The sequence below is a fragment of the Anoplophora glabripennis genome, unplaced genomic scaffold (genome assembly GCF_000390285.2).
Source record: "Anoplophora glabripennis isolate ALB-LARVAE unplaced genomic scaffold, Agla_2.0 scaffold1055, whole genome shotgun sequence".
Classification (NCBI taxonomy): Eukaryota; Metazoa; Arthropoda; class Insecta; order Coleoptera; family Cerambycidae; genus Anoplophora; species Anoplophora glabripennis.
The window spans coordinates 91295-111236 of NW_019417155.1; the positions used below are offsets into that span (position 1 = coordinate 91295).

The window sequence follows — 19942 nt, forward strand, 5'->3', positions numbered from 1 at the left end:
GCCCTTAGATACTTGAAAATTTAATCACATATAGAAGGGCTCTCAAGCTTTCAAACTTTTTTTGAAAAATTCGAATCCGTCAATTAGGAGAGCTCTGACGCTTGTTTAAACATTGGTCGAATTTTTGTACTTATAAACAATTAGAATAACTTTGTGAATATTCAATCAAATCAAATTTTTTAAAGCAGGTTTTAAAAGTTCTTGGAAAGACGCTTCTTTAAAAAAAAACAGATCGATTGGTCAATTAGTTACGTAGCCGATCAAAGTTAACCGTCATTAACACTAAATGTATTGGAATATCCGGGCTATTTTTTCGAAAAATACCTTTGGTATTCCGAGTACTTACCAGGTCTAAGATGCTTTTCTTCATTAGAAGTTGTTTGTAGTTGGTCAAGTGATACAGATTCGAAATTGTTTAAAATACTACTATATCATGTAGGCTTTGAACAATGTTGATAAAAATGGAGTATGTTGTATTAGTTGAGTAATGTTCAATCTAAATAGGTATTTATTTGAGCGGCACACAAGGTGCTTGCACGAGGGCTTTATGCGCTCTTGCCTGCATGGAAGGTCGCATTGAGTACCTATCGCTCTCTGCCGTCTGACCGTTTAGTGTTCAGTACTAACTCGTATATTAGTATACATAAATGTGTAACTGTGATAGTGATAGCATTGAACAAACATTTAATGCCGACAGAACTTTTATTGATGGTAGGCTATAAACGTAACATTAAGTAAATAAATTGTAAATATGGCGATTTCCTGCACAGTTTACTCTTTAAATGTAAACAATAAAAAATTAATTTTGAAAAAACTATTACACAACACCTAGGACACAATTTTGTCTTTCGATTGTTTTTTTATTTGAGTCGCTATGTTAATTCGTTTTGCAAATAAGTGTTATGGGCCGAGCGCAAAATATGGGTCTAATTCAAGCGCACGGCGGACTCTTAAAACTGTTCGTCTTTCTCCTGGGTCTTATATCATATATGTCAGCGCCGCTCAGTCGCCCCTTAAGAAAACATTTTTAAGAGTTTAAGCAACGATGACGCTCAGTGACTTCATCTTTGCAGAATCCGCAGCATCAGCAAAATCAGCAGTATCAACAAATAACTGAAACCGTCACCGATTCTAACATTGCCTTATATGGTGTTCTTAGTTGCGAAAGGGCTGATGATGCCATTTCCATATTTGGTCAATTGGTCAAGCCATCGATTGTTTGAGGTTTGGGAACGCGTTGGGGGTACCCCCCCGACGAACGGAACAAAGCCGGGAACCCGTGAGCGACACAAAAAAAGAGTTAGTTAGCAGCTTGCAATTGACAAACTTGGTCAATAGTCATTAGCCTTTTGTTATATGTTGCAATGGTGAGCGGTGGCGGACCGTTGGTTCCTTGTTCTGTAATATTTGGATAATTGTGCATTAAAATTTGTTTAATTAATCATTAATAAACGGTGATGGAATCCTCAGAGGAACTTCACCCTCTAACTACCCCCTTGTCTCCGACATATACTTACTGTTGAAGGCTCTATTTTATCTATTTTTATTTGTGAATCCAATCCATCTTTCTTTCAACTCGGAAAATTTTAAGACCTGACTTAATATAATTTGTCATCCAGTATCCAGTTCGGTAAAGTTTTGTCTCATGAACACATCGGCATTGATGAAGAATAAATAATAAACCTTTCCTGCTACAGTCTATCAGAATATAAGCATCCACGTAAGATAGTTTATGTTCTAGATCGCCTAGTTGTTTTATTAATTTATTTAGTAACATTATACATGTAACACTAATATAAAATTGAAATGAAACACTTGTATTTTATTATTTATATTTGTTTATTAAAAGTTAACCGAGGAATTTTACATGTTTATGAGATTTTTAAAACAAAAAGTAAATAATAAAGAGAAAACACAAATATTAGGTATTAATAATATAGAAAAATATGAAGATGAATGTCATAGATTTAGGTATGTTTATCAAACGTTTACTATATAAAATATAAACATAATAGTTACTGCTAGTGTTAAGAAATTTTTACATATTATGCAACCTTCATCAAAACGTTGTTGTTTGTTTAGTACATTTTACACTATTTTAGAAAACGATACATTTACGATACAATTGTGTACTTATACAGTATGTACACGGTTAGAGTGGAAAGGAGGGAAAATATTTTTATTTTTTATTTTACGATAAAACTACCTTTGTTTTTAACAATACAGAAATATCTTTAAAATGCGGCTGGCTAGAGAACTTTCATCTTGCCTGTACAGGGTGATCAGAAAATAGGTAGATATAAAAATCGTTAAAGAATAGACCACCTTTGTTTAAAAAAAAACAGGAAAGTTGCTTAGAATAAAAATTTATATAATAATTGCAATTTGTGTATGAATCGGCCTACTTTGATAGAAATGAACAGGAAAAATTTTTATTGTTCATTTTACGAGAAAAAGGCATTCTTGATTAAAATTTTTGCTTGTCTAAAAATATATATCTTTAAAATGTCAAAGTAGGCGGATTCATACACAAATTCAGATTATAATATAAATTTCAATTCTAAACAACTTTCGTTAATAACATATTTCTGTATTGTTAAAACAGTACGTTCTTGAACGCTTTTTATATTTATCGATTTTGTGACCACCCTGCAAGATGGAAGTTCTCCATGACAATAACATTTTAAAGACAAGCAAACATTTTAATCAAGAATGCCTTTTTCTCGTAAAATGAAAAATAAAAATATTTTCCCTCTTTTCCACTCTGACCGTGGACATAATATATATATAAATGTTCACGTCAAATCGAGGAAGGCTATCGCCAAAATTTGAAGGCATTTAACCCTTTCGCTGCGCAATACGTCTGAACGTAGCTACCGCGCCGTGCGCGATTGTTTATCGCGTGCGAATATATGCGTCTGGAGCAGTTAGACCACTTACAGTTTTACATTATGTTGTGTTAAATTACGATTTACGATAAATTTTACGATTTTATTTTGAATAAAATACAGTATATGTACTAAATAGAAACTGAAAGAAACATGAACAATCTTGGTACTATTACTAGTACCTCTTTCCATAAAAATATTTGTCACAATCGGTATAAGCTCGCCCGCAAAAATTCGCCTTACCAATTGCAATAACCGAGTCACTATGCGCACGGTTGCGAATATATACGGTTTGAGCAGCCTGATCCAATTTAACTATTCATGCGAATTTATCCGTCAGGAGCAGTTTGAGCCCTATAAACTTTTAGCGAATATATACGTCTGGAGCAGTGAAAGGGTTAATAAATGGTTTTGGGCGTAAAAAAATTTGTTCTTCCAATCAATTAGGTAAGATATTATGTGGCAGAATTCGAAAATCCAATATGGCGGCCCAATATGACGCCTGGAAGTGTAAAAAAAAAATCAGGATTCATCCAATAAACCCTCCAGTAAACATATTACTGATAAATCCGTCTCCAAATGACCTTAATGGGAACTTTCGAGGTCGCTGTTCATAAATTTTAAGTTATTTTCAACAACTAAATGTCCAATTCAATGGTCGATTTCATAGACAAGATAAGTCATACTAGTCATTTCCTATGTTTTCAAAGTCGCTGAATTGAAGTCAGTTCAATAGTATCGTATCACATTTTAAATCGATTCGATAGTATGTCATGCTATTGTTATTTCTTTTTTGATTTGTTTGAAAATTAACCTTAAAAAAATTAAAAATCAAGATTATTTATTAATAACACGACCCATCCTAAGAGACTCGTCGTTTCTCATGTTTCAGGGGTTGGCAAATCGTAATTTAAATTTCAATAATATCATATCACGTTCGAATCTTTGAATCAAAAAATTTAAAAATTGCAATTTTTCATTCATACTATGAATTGAATCTTAAAAGAGCATTTCTTTACAAATCAAAAAATAAATAACATAATAACATGACATTGTACTATTGTATCGATTTAAAATAACGATTCAGCGAAAAACATAAAAGTCCACTAGCTTCGTGATTTTTCATTTTATTTTTTTTTAAGGTTTAGATTGGAAAGTGATATGTTATTATCGGCCTGACTTCAACTTATGATTTATGAACAACGATCTCGGAAGTCGCCATTATGGTCATTTGGAGACGAATTTATAAGTACCTAATATGTTAACTGGAGAACTAATTTTTTTAAGCCCAAAGCCATTTATTAAGTGACTCCAAATTTTGACGAGAGTCTTGACCGATTTGACGTGAAACATCCCATATATATATTGCGAAAGGGCTGATGATGCCATTTCCATATTTGGTCAGGTCTTTTTTTATTGGTCAAGCCATCGATTGTTTGAGGTTTGGGAACGCGTTGGGGGTACCCCCCCGACGAACGGAACAAAGCCGGGAACCCGTGAGCGACACAAAAATGAGTTTAGTTAGCAGCTTGCAATTGACAAACTTGGTCAATAGTCATTAGCCTTTTGTTATATGTTGCAATGGTGAGCGGTGGCGGACCGTTGGTTCCTTGTTCTGTAATATTTGGATAATTGTGCATTAAAATTTGTTTAATTAATCATTAATAAACGGTGATGGAATCCTCAGAGGAACTTCACCCTCTAACTACCCCCTTGTCTCCGACATATACTTACTGTTGAAGGCTCTATTTTATCTATTTTTATTTGTGAATCCAATCCATCTTTCTTTCAACTCGGAAAATTTTAAGACCTGACCTAATATAATTTGTCATCCAGTATCCAGTTCGGTAAAGTTTTGTCTCATGAACACATCGGCATTGATGAAGAATAAATAATAAACCTTTCCTGCTACAGTCTATCAGAATATAAGCATCCACGTAAGATAGTTTATGTTCTAGATCGCCTAGTTGTTTTATTAATTTATTTAGTAACATTATACATGTAACACTAATATAAAATTGAAATGAAACACTTGTATTTTATTATTTATATTTGTTTATTAAAAGTTAACCGAGGAATTTTACATGTTTATGAGATTTTTAAAACAAAAAGTAAATAATAAAGAGAAAACACAAATATTAGGTATTAATAATATAGAAAAATATGAAGATGAATGTCATAGATTTAGGTATGTTTATCAAACGTTTACTATATAAAATATAAACATAATAGTTACTGCTAGTGTTAAGAAATTTTTACATATTATGCAACCTTCATCAAAACGTTGTTGTTTGTTTAGTACATTTTACACTATTTTAGAAAACGATACATTTACGATACAATTGTGTACTTATACAGTATGTACACGGTTAGAGTGGAAAGGAGGGAAAATATTTTTATTTTTTATTTTACGATAAAACTACCTTTGTTTTTAACAATACAGAAATATCTTTAAAATGCGGCTGGCTAGAGAACTTTCATCTTGCCTGTACAGGGTGATCAGAAAATAGGTAGATATAAAAATCGTTAAAGAATAGACCACCTTTGTTTAAAAAAAAACAGGAAAGTTGCTTAGAATAAAAATTTATATAATAATTGCAATTTGTGTATGAATCGGCCTACTTTGATAGAAATGAACAGGAAAAATTTTTATTGTTCATTTTACGAGAAAAAGGCATTCTTGATTAAAATTTTTGCTTGTCTAAAAATATATATCTTTAAAATGTCAAAGTAGGCGGATTCATACACAAATTCAGATTATAATATAAATTTCAATTCTAAACAACTTTCGTTAATAACATATTTCTGTATTGTTAAAACAGTACGTTCTTGAACGCTTTTTATATTTATCGATTTTGTGACCACCCTGCAAGATGGAAGTTCTCCATGACAATAACATTTTAAAGACAAGCAAACATTTTAATCAAGAATGCCTTTTTCTCGTAAAATGAAAAATAAAAATATTTTCCCTCTTTTCCACTCTGACCGTGGACATAATATATATATAAATGTTCACGTCAAATCGAGGAAGGCTATCGCCAAAATTTGAAGGCATTTAACCCTTTCGCTGCGCAATACGTCTGAACGTAGCTACCGCGCCGTGCGCGATTGTTTATCGCGTGCGAATATATGCGTCTGGAGCAGTTAGACCACTTACAGTTTTACATTATGTTGTGTTAAATTACGATTTACGATAAATTTTACGATTTTATTTTGAATAAAATACAGTATATGTACTAAATAGAAACTGAAAGAAACATGAACAATCTTGGTACTATTACCAGTACCTCTTTCCATAAAAATATTTGTCACAATCGGTATAAGCTCGCCCGCAAAAATTCGCCTTACCAATTGCAATAACCGAGTCACTATGCGCACGGTTGCGAATATATACGGTTTGAGCAGCCTGATCCAATTTAACTATTCATGCGAATTTATCCGTCTGGAGCAGTTTGAGCCCTATAAATTTTTAGCGAATATATACGTCTGGAGCAGTGAAAGGGTTAATAAATGGTTTTGGGCGTAAAAAAATTTGTTCTTCCAATCAATTAGGTAAGATATTATGTGGCAGAATTCGAAAATCCAATATGGCGGCCCAATATGACGCCTGGAAGTGTAAAAAAAAAATCAGGATTCATCCAATAAACCCTCCAGTAAACATATTACTGATAAATCCGTCTCCAAATGACCTTAATGGGAACTTTCGAGGTCGCTGTTCATAAATTTTAAGTTATTTTCAACAACTAAATGTCCAATTCAATGGTCGATTTCATAGACAAGATAAGTCATACTAGTCATTTCCTATGTTTTCAAAGTCGCTGAATTGAAGTCAGTTCAATAGTATCGTATCACATTTTAAATCGATTCGATAGTATGTCATGCTATTGTTATTTCTTTTTTGATTTGTTTGAAAATTAACCTTAAAAAAATTAAAAAATCAAGATTATTTATTAATAACACGACCCATCCTAAGAGACTCGTCGTTTCTCATGTTTCAGGGGTTGGCAAATCGTAATTTAAATTTCAATAATATCATATCACGTTCGAATCTTTGAATCAAAAAATTTAAAAATTGCAATTTTTCATTCATACTATGAATTGAATCTTAAAAGAGCATTTCTTTACAAATCAAAAAATAAATAACATAATAACATGACATTGTACTATTGTATCGATTTAAAATAACGATTCAGCGAAAAACATAAAAGTCCACTAGCTTCGTGATTTTTCATTTTATTTTTTTTTAAGGTTTAGATTGGAAAGTGATATGTTATTATCGGCCTGACTTCAACTTATGATTTATGAACAACGATCTCGGAAGTCGCCATTATGGTCATTTGGAGACGAATTTATAAGTACCTAATATGTTAACTGGAGAACTAATTTTTTTAAGCCCAAAGCCATTTATTAAGTGACTCCAAATTTTGACGAGAGTCTTGACCGATTTGACGTGAAACATCCCATATATATATATATATATACATATATATATATATATATCATGATATGAACTTTTGATAACATTCTAAATAAAAAAAAGTCCCAGATAATATAATAGATATTTTAACAAGATCAGAAATATTTTTAAAAAACTAAGTTCCTTTCTATACTTCTTCTCAATAGATATCAGTAAACAAATTTGGAAGTATGTATTAAATATATATGACTAGTACGACTACATAAATCTACAATTACAACAAATACCATAACTGATGCAACATAATATAAAAGAAGGAATATATTAAAATAAAATGTCTTAATGAATACGTTAGATAAGAAAAAAGTAGCAGTCGACAAATTTTAAAGGACTTATGGAAAAGAAAACAAAATAACTATATCGTTAGCTTGGCCATATAACAGGTGCTAATTTATTTGAAATTATGTTAACCTGTAATGTGAATACAAGGTGTTTCACAAAAACGTACGATACATTCTATTTATAAAATTCTTGTTTTGTATGCCTTCTGCAAAGACTGAATAATAAAAAATTGTTATAGATTACTTGACTTTTGCAAATATTTCAACAAGCATACAGGAACACGGAACAAAACACCAAACCTCCTATTCCAAAATGAAGCGGTATAGCAAGTTATGCCAAATACATTTTTTGTGTAGAATTAAAAAATACTCAAAAAATATCGTTTAAGTGGAATCTTGTGATATAAATTTATAACACGAATATATATCAGAAACTATCTACTTGCGTAAAATAAAATAAATACAAAGAAAATAATTAGACAGAAGTTGTGAAAGTAATTTTGGAAAGTAACCTTGAACTGCATATTTTAGTGCGTTTTAGTTACCTACTGTCGATTACTGTCAAACCATGAGATGTGCGGCAAGAGTTCGCGAAAAAGGTACTCTTTGAAAATGTCCAGTTCTAAAAAGTTTACCCAGTTTACACACACTTCATAGGATAAAATCTTATAAATATGCAACCTCTAGAATTTATGGTACGTTATTCTGTAAAACACTGAATAGAGTATCCAAAATATAACGAAATACTTTGGTAATATGAAATGTATAAATGCACTATTTAAAACATTAAAATGAATAAATTTAAAATACTATAGATAAATCTAAATACACTTAAATTATTTATAATCTATAACACAGGAATCATTCTTACTACTATATGTCTGCAAGACTAATCAAATTCTAATGTATAAAAAAATGAAATTGTACATTGTGTCCAGTCCAATAATATATACACTGAACCTGAAAATAATAAAATTATTAGTCCACAAAACTTAAAACAACTGTATAATTAAAAATCACAATCAATTAATTTTTACTAGCAACTTCTATTTGATATCTCTCTTTGGAAAACATAGGAATGGAAATGAGTTTGGAATCAATTCTCACACTTTTTATAGTATGTTTAAACATGGGTGGCCATAAAAAAATTTTTTGGGAGGAGGGCAGATCGAAAACTTGTATGTTATATAGGGTGTTTCCCATAAGAGCCGACACAAAGCAGGGGCATGTAGGGGAATCCAAAATATGGTGATTTAACGCAACTTACCTTTATACTAAGCTGCATCCCTGCGACGCTATAGGCCTTGAAAGTGGGGTTTCAAATTTCGAAAGAAAAACAATATCTGTTATACTTGAACTTAGAAAAACCAAATTTGGTGTGAGTAAAATTTAATAGAAAAACAAACAACTTAAACAACAGAAATAACATTCAATGTGCACTAATAAGTTATAGAAATTGTTCAAAATAATCACCGTTTTCTCTCAGGCATAAATGTATTCTTCGTTGAAAATTAAAGTCTACTCTTTCCGATAACTGCTGATTGTTTCTTATGAATGTGCATCCGTAATGCGATTCCACAATTCTGCCCCAAAGAAAGAAGTTTTGCTATAGTTTGGCATGGGCGTGGCCAGGATTGTATATAGGGGGGGGGGACAGACAAAGAAAATCCTAGATTATATTGTTTTGATCGTTGTTTTTAACATATGAGTTTCACATGAGCAGTGGAGGTAGTAATTAAAAAAATATATAAAAATCAGAAATAGCTTTATTACTTGACAATCAATCTACGAGGCTCTTCACAAAATCTTTTCAAAACTTGTACAATTTCTTTTTTTTTTTAACAATTTTCCGGTGAACGCTTAGCATACATAAACCGTTTAAACGGTTTTCGGTCATCGTAGACCGCACCCACGTTTTTACACGTCGTAAGGTCGAAAAAGACCTTTCTATATTGCTGGTTGTACAAGGCTGTGATAACGAAATAATGATAGCTTTTCTTGTAGCCGGGAAGAAGGTGTCCGCCTCCTTTAACACATCTGTAAAGTCTAATTTTTCTAGATCTTCACTTTGTTTACGCATGTTTACGCATGACAAGTACAGATTAATCATTTATATGAAAAATTAAGAAATTGTCGTAAAGAACCAGAACTATTTCGAGGACATACCAGAATGTTTCCCGAACATTCGACTACATTGTAGACGTAATCAGCCCAGAAATAAATTGAATATTCTGAGACTAATTTTCAACACCTATTTCTCTCTGGGGACTATATGCCGATTATGATAATCTTTGTGCTTCGTATCCCACAGTGCACTAGAATTTTTCATACTACTAATTAAAAGTTCAATAAAAGTGTCAGACATAACGAAAAACTCATATAATTTTTAAGATTTAAAAATATTAAACCGAAGCTGCAGAGGCGGAATTATTAAATAATATAATCGCGTCGTCCGCATGAAAACCGCTTGAGCCGCTTGTGTCGGGCTGTACCTGCTACGTAGGACAGAATCTATGATGATATAATTTTGAAAATCACTACTTCGGTCGTTCTGGTCGCACCGGCCGTTTGTCACCGCTTACCCAGGACGCCGTGTTAGAGTTGAAGGTGCACATTTTCAACAACTATTGTAACGCCTGCGTATGTAAAGTATTTTTCATATTATTGCTGTTTGTTAAATATTGTTTGTATGTTTCTGTTAATATTAATTATTTAAAAAAATATTATTTAGCAAGTTATTGTTTCTCAGCTTGTTACATTGTTTTTCCTTCAAATGTATTGTTAAAGTTGATTAGTAAATAACTAAAACATTGAATTTCTATTTTTCTTTTCTACTTCTCTTAAAAATGTATATATGAAAGGATATTAATTTTTTGCTCGAAAACGAAGCAAGATATCAAAAAAAGTAAAGAGACAAAAAAGTTGTATTTTTAATAGCATGCAAAATATGACACCTAAGAAAAAGTAGTGACGTCTTATATGTTTACTTATTAGGAGTGAATCCCTGGACGCCGCTGGAATAGATAAAATAAATCAAATTACGTCAAAAGACGTCTATCGTTTTTATAAACAAACATACCAACATTTAAAAAAATCGGAATTAGGGTTCTCCAGATATTAGTAAAAACCTTGTATTTTCTCTAAATTTCAACACCCTGTATCTCCGAAACGAAGCATTTTCGGACATAGGTTTATAGGAACTTTCTTTCTTATTTTTGGTCAAGGAAACTCCCCCTGATTTTTTTCGCAATATTAATGGGACACCCTGTATAGGTAATAATTAAAATAATTACTTACCCGAATTTACATTTTGAGTTCCTCAATAGTCCGAAAGTTAGAAAGTGTCTTTTTTATCCTCAACGCTGTTAGCCTAGCTGTGGCATTATGGTACCAACATTCTTTCATAAGTTTTGACATAACATGGAGTGCCTCGCAACTTTGCCAGCGATTTGGTATATTTGGTCTTTGTCTATCTACGCATACAACTCTGAAACAAATTATGATACCACAATGTACTATACAGGGTGTCTCACCTAACGAATGTTACTTCAAGGATATACTCGTAATCTAGAACCCAAATGGTGTCGATCTAACCAAACTAGCTTAAACGAGAAATGTCGCAAAAAAGTTACAGGGTGTTAAAGTTCCTTTTTCTATTTCTTGTTTTCTCCTTAACTCAGTACCCAGTTAACCGATTTGAGCAAAATTTGCTGTTGCTTAGTTTCCCTTTATGAAGTATAGTGATTATATTCCTATTAGGTTAAATCGAAACACAACCCTTTGTGAATATTCTTCTGTAATTTTTTTGTACGTTTAAATTTTTACACGGAACAATCAGGAATAGGTAGAGAATTTTATTTTACACAAAGAATGTATACCTATCAAAAGTCGAAATTATACTCAGTTATGAAGATATTACAGAAAATATTTATTAACACATAACCCGTTCTTTTTATATAACCACGTATCCACAACAACTTGACAATTTCGATACTATCAACAATGGCAGACAGCCTTCTCATACATTGTTTGCTTCTTTTTTCACCAAATTAGGAGAAACTGGAAACTTTCTGTCTAATTCACGAAATGGAACATACGTTCAAAGAAGGGTACAAGCCGAAGAACAAATTTTATAAAGAGAAAGAAATTCAGAAATTAGTATTCGTCGTTTGTTAGCAGTCACAGAAGTTGGTCGCAAAATCGTTTCAACTATACTCCACATGCAGCAATTACAATGTTTCCATTTTCACCCTGTACAAAATTTGCTTGAACCAGACTGCCCGCTGAGATTAACATTTTGCGAACTATTTTTCCAGTTACATAACAGGGATCACACTTTTCTCGGAACAACTACCTTTACAGATGAATCTGTTTTTAATTGGAAAAACTCTCACATGTGGAGCGAAGAAAATCCACACGCAATAAAAGAGCATCACTTCCAACACGAATTTTCAGTTAACATCTGGTGCGGGATTATAAGAAATTTTATTTTGAGGCCTATCGCTCTATCTGCAAGGTTGAACGACCAAAATTATTTGGAATTCCTTCAACAAGAACTTCCAGGGGCTAGTAAACTAGGTTTTGAGTTAAGGAGAAAACAAGAAATAAAAAAATAAATTTTAGCACCCTGTAACTTTTTTGCCACATTTTTCGTTTAAGCAAGTTTGGTTAAATCGACACCATTTGGGTTCTAGATTATACCCTTGAAGTAGTATATAACATTCGTCAGATGACACTCTGTAGAGTTTACTTAAAAAAACGTGTACCTACTGAAAATTATATAAAAATGTCTAGTAAATCTAGTCTAGTTTCCATTATTAGATCATCATTAATACATCTAATAATGTATGTCCACTAGGGTGGCCCAAAAAAAAACGAATATTTTTTTTTCGTATCTCTTGTGAAAATATGTTAGTTTATCATGTTTTAAGAGCCCCCTCAAAAAATCAGCTCAAAAAAAATTTTTTTAGAGGTCGCTCAAGATTTTTCAAAATTTCCAAAATCGTCAAAAATTGAATTGTTTTTTATTTTTTTCTCATTATTTTATCATTTTCTAGGTTGAAAAAAATCTCGATTCTGAAAATTTCAAATCGATATTTCACTGATAATTATTTTAACTTTAAAAGTAGTGTACCTAAAATGTTTTCGAGCGATCTCTAAAAATAAATATCAACGAACTAATCATTTTTTTTTTTATTGAATTTGATGAACAAAATAATAGAAACAAATCACGAGACGCTTAAAAAATTTCTCGAGGTCAAATTTACTATCGCACTGTATCAAATATTTATAATTTTTTAATTTTTAAAATTTAAGTATTTTTAAAACATAGGTACACTATTTAGAAAGTTAAAATAATTATGAGTGACCTTTAGAAATTAAAATATTTTTGAAATTTTCAGAATCGCGATTTTTTTCAACCTAGAAAATAAAATAACGAGAAAAAAAATTAAAAAAAAACAATTTTTGACGATTTTGGAAATTTTGAAAAATCTTGAGCGACCTCTAAAAAAATTTTGTGTGAGCTGATTTTTTGAGGGGGCTCTTAAAACATGATAAACTAACATATTTTCACAAGAGACACGAAAAAAAATATTCGTTTTTTTTTGGGCCACCCTAATGTCCACTTATGTGCATTTCATACTTAATACTGGACTGGACATTGCAGCATTGCACGATTGGTATTGATAATGAAAATTCCCGAGATCTTGACGTCACCGATATTAATGACTCGTTTACAATGACCAATGACAAACCGTTAGCCTAGTTGCACACTTGCCAGACCGGCTAGCTGGATCCGGCTATCCAGATCCGGCTGGCTCTTTCACACGTAATTTAATTTTCAAACCGGTTTGGCCGAAATTAGACTTAGTTGCATTTTTATCATGACAAGAGATGAATCGTAAACGCATTGCAATTATGTGGCTTGGCTATTGCCGATGTCGTCGCAAAAAAACAAAAAATATGAAAAATATCCAAAAAATATGAAAAGGCTAAAGTTTTGTCCCACTGGACAGGTCTGGATTCAAGCAGTGATATGATATAAAGAATGCTCTATCTACTTCTAGCGAACAAACATTCGACATAGTTGCGTACAAATATTTAAAAAAATAATTGACACGTCCTGTTATTTTCAATGAAACCGGACGACTGAACCCGGCAAGTGTGGAAGCCTCAATAAAGACTCTGTACACCTTGCTGCCGGGTAACCGGATCCGGTTGGCCGGTTCCGGCATGTGTGCAACGGGTGTTACGCCTACGCTCAAGACAATGCGATCGCTGATTGGTCGAATAGTATCTCGTGAAAATTATACAAATCACAGCCGGTGAAACGAAACGATGTGTTTTAATGTAACCTCGATTTTACTATTTTAATAATTTTTAATTTTACCGAAATGTAATGATCAACATGAAGGAAATATAAATTACTGTTCCAAACAAAATTACTAGCCACGTGGCTTGTAACCATTTATGAAGGCTCTGTGTTTATTTGTACATAATGGATACAAAATGTACAAAGGATATCGGATGCTCTGTGGGTGTGATGTTTCATATAAAAGAAATTGCAGCTTTCAAATACAGTGTGTTTCGCATAAGAACCGATACAGAGCAGAAGCATGTAGGCCTTGAAAGTGGGGTTTCAAATTTCGAAAAAAAAAAACAATATCTCAGCTATAATTCAAGAAAAACCAAATTTGGTACACGGTGTGTGTGTACCAAGAGCATTAATGGACAGAAAGTAGAGTTCAATTGAAGTATTTTAAAAGGTTGATAAGGGATGATGTTCCATTAAAATGTGACAGAATTTTTTAATCCGTTGGCGGACTTAAAAAATGTTTACCGTATTTTGTGAGGAATTTAATTCTAAAACTTTTCTTACTCTTGTTAGTTTTCAAAAAATTTTGTCGTTTTCAACAAAAACACGAATAATTAATAATACGTATTGTAGCTGTTATTTAAAATCATCGAAAATTCAAAAGTTGGCTAAACGTCAAACTTGACGATCAGGAAAAAAGTCAATTAATTTTAGTAATTGTTTGTTGAGTGTTTTGGAAATGGCCGAGAAGTTTTCATGTAGTGAACAAGTTGACATGATATTAGTATTAGGTTTCTGTGAAGGAAACTATAGAAATGTACAGAAGTGGAGAAGATTTCCAAATCGTGTAAACCCCCATAGAGAAACATTTTCCAATGTTGAAAGACGGCCTCGAGAAACAAGCAAATATTTCAGTAACATTCGAGAACGTGCTATTCAATCAGGACACAAGACGAAGAACTTATTTTGAATACAATTGCCCACAAGTTTAGCCTCCACGATCACCAGACCTCAACAAATGTGACTTCTCTCTTTGGGGAAACAGTCAACAGTTATTGGATAGAGTATACTTCAATTTTTTACGGAGAATAAATTTATGCCTGAGAGAAAACGATGGTTATTTTGAACAATTTCTATAATTTATCAGTGCAGTGCACATTGTATGTCATTTCCGTTGTTTAAGTTGTTTGTTTTTCTATTAATTATTATACTTATTCCAACTTTCTTTTCTGATCGTCAAGTTTGACGTTTAAATTCATAGCCAACTATTGAATTTTCGATGATTTTAAATGACACAACTATAATATGTACTCTTAGTTATTCGTATTTTTGTTGAAAACGACATTTTTTTGAAACTAACAAGCCTAAGAAATGTTTTAGAAATAAATTTCCCATAAAATAAAGTAATCATTTTTAAGTCCGCCAACGGGTTAAAAAATTCTGTCACATTTTAATGGTGCATCATCCCTTATCAACCCTTTAAAATGCTTTAATTAAACTTTACTTACTATCCATTAATGTTCTTCGTAAACTCACACCGTGTACCAAATTTAGTTTTTTTAAGTTCAAGTATAACTGAGATAATGATTTTTTTCGAAAGATACCCCAATTTCAAGACCTATAACTTCTCAAGGGTGCAGCTTAGTATAAGCGTTACATCACCATATTTTGGGTTCTGCTACATGCCCCTATTCTGTGTCGGTTCTTATGCGAGACACCCTGTATATTAAACAATTTAATGTGTTATATTTAAAAAGCGTAACTTAACATCTTATGCGCAATATTTGCATTTTCTAAAATTTAATTTTTGAAGCTCTCAATGACCTTTCAACTTTTATAAGAAATTTTTTCCTAGTCAAAATTACCAAAGTTGTTGAAGTGATTATTTTCAATAAGAAATCCTTCACAGGACGTTGTAAAACATCCTGTACAGTGCAATGCTCTGAATAAAACTTTCACAAACGTTCTACAGAATATTGCAACGGTTAACAGGTTTTAATAACTTTTTTGTTCTTCGGCAACACTAAAACCCATCAAACTTTGTTACGTATTATTCCACTATCCCTGCTAAGACTTAAAAAAGTTATTGCTCATGTTAGGGTATTATTTCGACTGGGGCCGTTGTTTATAAAGGCGCGGAAATTCGGATTGAAAGGCAGAGACACGGAAGCGAGAGAACGACCAGAGACGAGGTGTGTGGTGTTGAGATACCTAATTTGGCCATTGTTTTATTCTCAAATAAAGTTAATTTGTGAAAAACTGTACACTAAATATAAATTTGCGTTACATCTCCGTTATAAAGGTATTAATATAATTTAAGTAAATTAATATAAAATGTTCATTGTTTTTCTTTGATACCAGGAATATAGGTACACAAAAGATATCTAATTTCACAGAGAAGATTCCTAACCATTGATAGCAGAAAACAACTTTGAACATACTCTATGTGACAAATGTCGCAACTAGCATTAGATTACACCAGCAATATCTAGTTAGTAGCTTGTGATAATTAATCCAAAATAAAAATAAAACATATCTAAATATAATTATAAGAACATACCCGACTCAGTGAAATGTTAAAAAATACAATCTAATTTAAATAAAATAATAAGATCTTTCTATTTTTACTTGTATTTTGTACTCCAGTCGAATTAGAGTTGGAACGTGAAAAATTTATTAGTAGACATTTTATTACACTTTATAACGGACAAGGGTATGTAGAATGATAATATCAAAAAAGTAACTCGAAAGAAGTGATGCTAAGTTGGCAAATTGCAAATAAGTGGCAAATTTACCTGTTTTTTTACTTTTTTACTGACCACGAAAATCTAGACGACCTATCGGAAAATTAGTCATTTTATGCTGTAGGCAATTAAATTTAAGGTAGGTATCTAGTCATATTTCACGAATTTGTTAACTGTAAAATAGATATTGAACGCGGAAAAATCAGTTTTCAAAAATTGCGCATTATCATTGCAAAACGCGATGAATGCTGATGAAATTTATGGAAAAGACGGTCAATTCAAAGACCAACATGTGTACCAAAGACCGATTCGATTGACCGTGAAATTGTTTCTCCAGCTATGTGTTAATTAAATATGTTGTTTTTTTGCAAGTAATTGTTTAATTACTGAACGTCAACACGGCCAATCGAATCGGCGTTTGGCACACTTATTGGTCATCGGATTGACCAGATAAGTTTCATCAAAATCCATCGCTTTTTAAATAATAATGCGCAATTTTCGAAAAATGATATTTTCGCGTTCGACCTTTATTTTGCAGTTAACAAATAGGTGAAAAGTGACTTCAGGTACCTTAAATTATAGGTAATTTAATTGCCTACAACGTAATAGTATATTACGTAATAAGTGTTGTAAAAAGCATTTTACGCACGAATGGAAAAGTTACGCACGACGACCGCGTAGCGGCGAGTGCGTAATTCTGACTGCGTAATTGCATTACACCACGTATTACGTACTATACTTTACCTACGATCACTACTGTAAGTACTTAAAAACACCCCGTCTGCGATCAATGTAAGATTCCTATTTTACGTATGGTAAAAAAATCGCACAGCTTGGTAAAAAAATCGTACAGTTTCCCTAGCAACCGCCTAGCAACGGTCAATACAAACAGTATTGTATTGACCGTTGCTAGGAAAACTGCGCGATTTTTTTACCGTACGTAATAGGAATCTTACATTGATCGCAGACAGTGTTTTTAAGTATTTACAGTAGTGGTCGTAGGTAAAATACCTAATATTCCGATAGATCGTCTAGATTTTCGTGGGTAGTAAAAAAAGTGAAAAAACTCGTAAATTTGCAACTTATTTGCAATTTGCCAACTTAGCGTTACTTCTTTCGAGTTACTTTTTTGATATTATCATTCTACATACCTTTACTCGTCATAAAGTGCAATAAAATGTCTACTAATAATTATTCCAAGTTTTCAGGTTTTGTGATTTAATTCGACTGGTACTTACAAAAAAAGTGAATACTTTGGTTGCTAAGATACCATTTTTTATCTCAGTAAGGGAAATGTCAACCTTAGAGACTTCTGACAGTCAAAAAATGTCATAGTTTTGCGACGGTTGGAGAAAACATATTTTTATTTGTATTAGCTTAATACCTTTACAATAGATCACAAAACGCTACAGCTAAATATAAAATATAGGTATATAAAAAAATCAGAAATGTTTAAAACATAATTAAATTCGGTTTTGACATCATAGACTTCAATATTCGATATTATTTAAAGTAAAAGGAAAATAACCTTCTCATTTCCTCAATTGTAGGATCGGGTGGAACGGCATCATAAAAGGGTAATTGATAATCATCATAAATACCACCCACATTACATCTTCTCGATATTTCCCAGAATATAAGTCCTAGGGCATAAACATCTGCCCTTTTGAAAGAGTCAAACTGATCAATATTCATTGTTTCTTCTAGCACCTAAAAATCAACATAAAAATGAAAATTTATATGTATTTTCTTTACTAAATTTAAATAAATTTACCTCTGGGGCCATATACCTTTTAGTTCCAACACGATTATTTAATGGAATATCGACGGTATCAGTTATTATATCATGTCTAACTGCCAAACCTAAGTCACCAATGGCACATGTACCATTTGATTTCACAAGTATATTTTTTGATTTTAAATCTCTATGAGCTATAGCGGGTTTTCCTAAAAATAAAATTAAAAGATATTTTTAATTATTTTAATAGCTTAAATCACAACACTGTGCCATTTTTGTTATTTTAGACAGGAAGAGGGACATATAAGACATTATTTTAATTAATTATACAGAGCATTAATTATAAGTTTTGTCAAACTTTAATGGCGTATTCTACCGATGAAAATATGTAATCTACCTTTGTCCTACAAAAATTCTTGATGGGACGCATCCCTACGGATATACAGGGTGTATGTGTCAAATATTTATATGATTTTTCCTGTAACTTCACTGGCAAAAAATATTTAGTGATAAAATTTGGGGGATGACATTTTTATAGTAGGGACTATTTTTTCATGGATAACTTATTCCAAAATATACTCCAGTGGCGAAGTTATTAGGGGAGTAGAGGACCTTTTTTTTTGAAAAAAAAAATCGTACGCCACTGGTTTTTTAAATAAACTTAAATGTTTTTAAAATGTACAATCAATTTGTGGCAATAAAGTATTCTTGTAAAGTATTCGTAAAATTCCCCTCCTGGGAGCTGTATGACCTTGTCGTTGGTGGAGGGGCTTAAGTAGCTACAGTGAACCCAAGAGCTAAACCGGCGGGAGTTTCATACTCCTGGCAGGGTCACCCAAGCCGGAAAGGTCGAGGGAGAGTAGTGAAAACTAAGAAACAGCTCAGCTACCCAAGCCAAGGTGGAAATGCATTGTGCCGAGGGCTGAATGTTGCGGTGGTAGGTAAAAATGTCGCATCGTGAACGATCTCTTTGGGGAACCTGGCGCACCCCATCGTATTAAGCCTTCCGTCAGGTATGGGGCACTGCCTGGCGGTGACTTTTATTTCCTCCAGACTCGTGGGACCTTTATGGACCAAAAATCAAAAAAACGGGAACCCGAAAGGGGGCCGTCAACATCCGCCGGGGAAGCAGTAATTGCTGACCAGGCGGAAAATAAAACAGCCACTGGGAAGCAAACACCAGTGACTACTATCTCTAGGGGAGTCGACAGACTGAACCTGGAAGGTAGGAAGAAATTGTCTGGTGCGCAAAAGCGCAAACTTAAAAAACTGCGGAAGGCAGAGGCGGGAAAAGGACAGGGGCCGGTGACGGAACCTGGCTCAAGTACCACTCTAACTCCGCAGGCTGCTGAACCGGGGCCAAGTGGACTCGGGAAGAAACGTGGACGGTCGGACGGTAGTGAGCCGATTTCCGACCGGCCTGTTTCCAAGAGGCCTAAGGCCACGGGACAGCGTGGCAAGACTTACGGGGAGGCGCTGTCGGGGATCCAAGCAGTGG

At 32.9% G+C, this 19942-nt stretch overlaps 1 protein-coding gene across 1 annotated transcript in view; it reads right to left on the reverse strand.

Moving 5' to 3' along the window:
• Positions 1-19355, reverse strand: part of LOC108913081 (bone morphogenetic protein receptor type-2) — a 26031-nt gene extending 6676 nt beyond the window's left edge. Inside the window, exons 1-3 of the mRNA XM_023455982.1 lie at positions 19334-19355; positions 18481-18653; positions 18315-18416 (exon numbers count right to left, since the gene is read on the reverse strand). Of these exons, the coding sequence (XP_023311750.1) occupies positions 18315-18416; positions 18481-18653; positions 19334-19355 (297 nt within the window). The remainder of the gene's footprint in view (positions 1-18314; positions 18417-18480; positions 18654-19333) is intronic.
• Between the last annotated feature and the right edge of the window lie 587 nt (positions 19356-19942).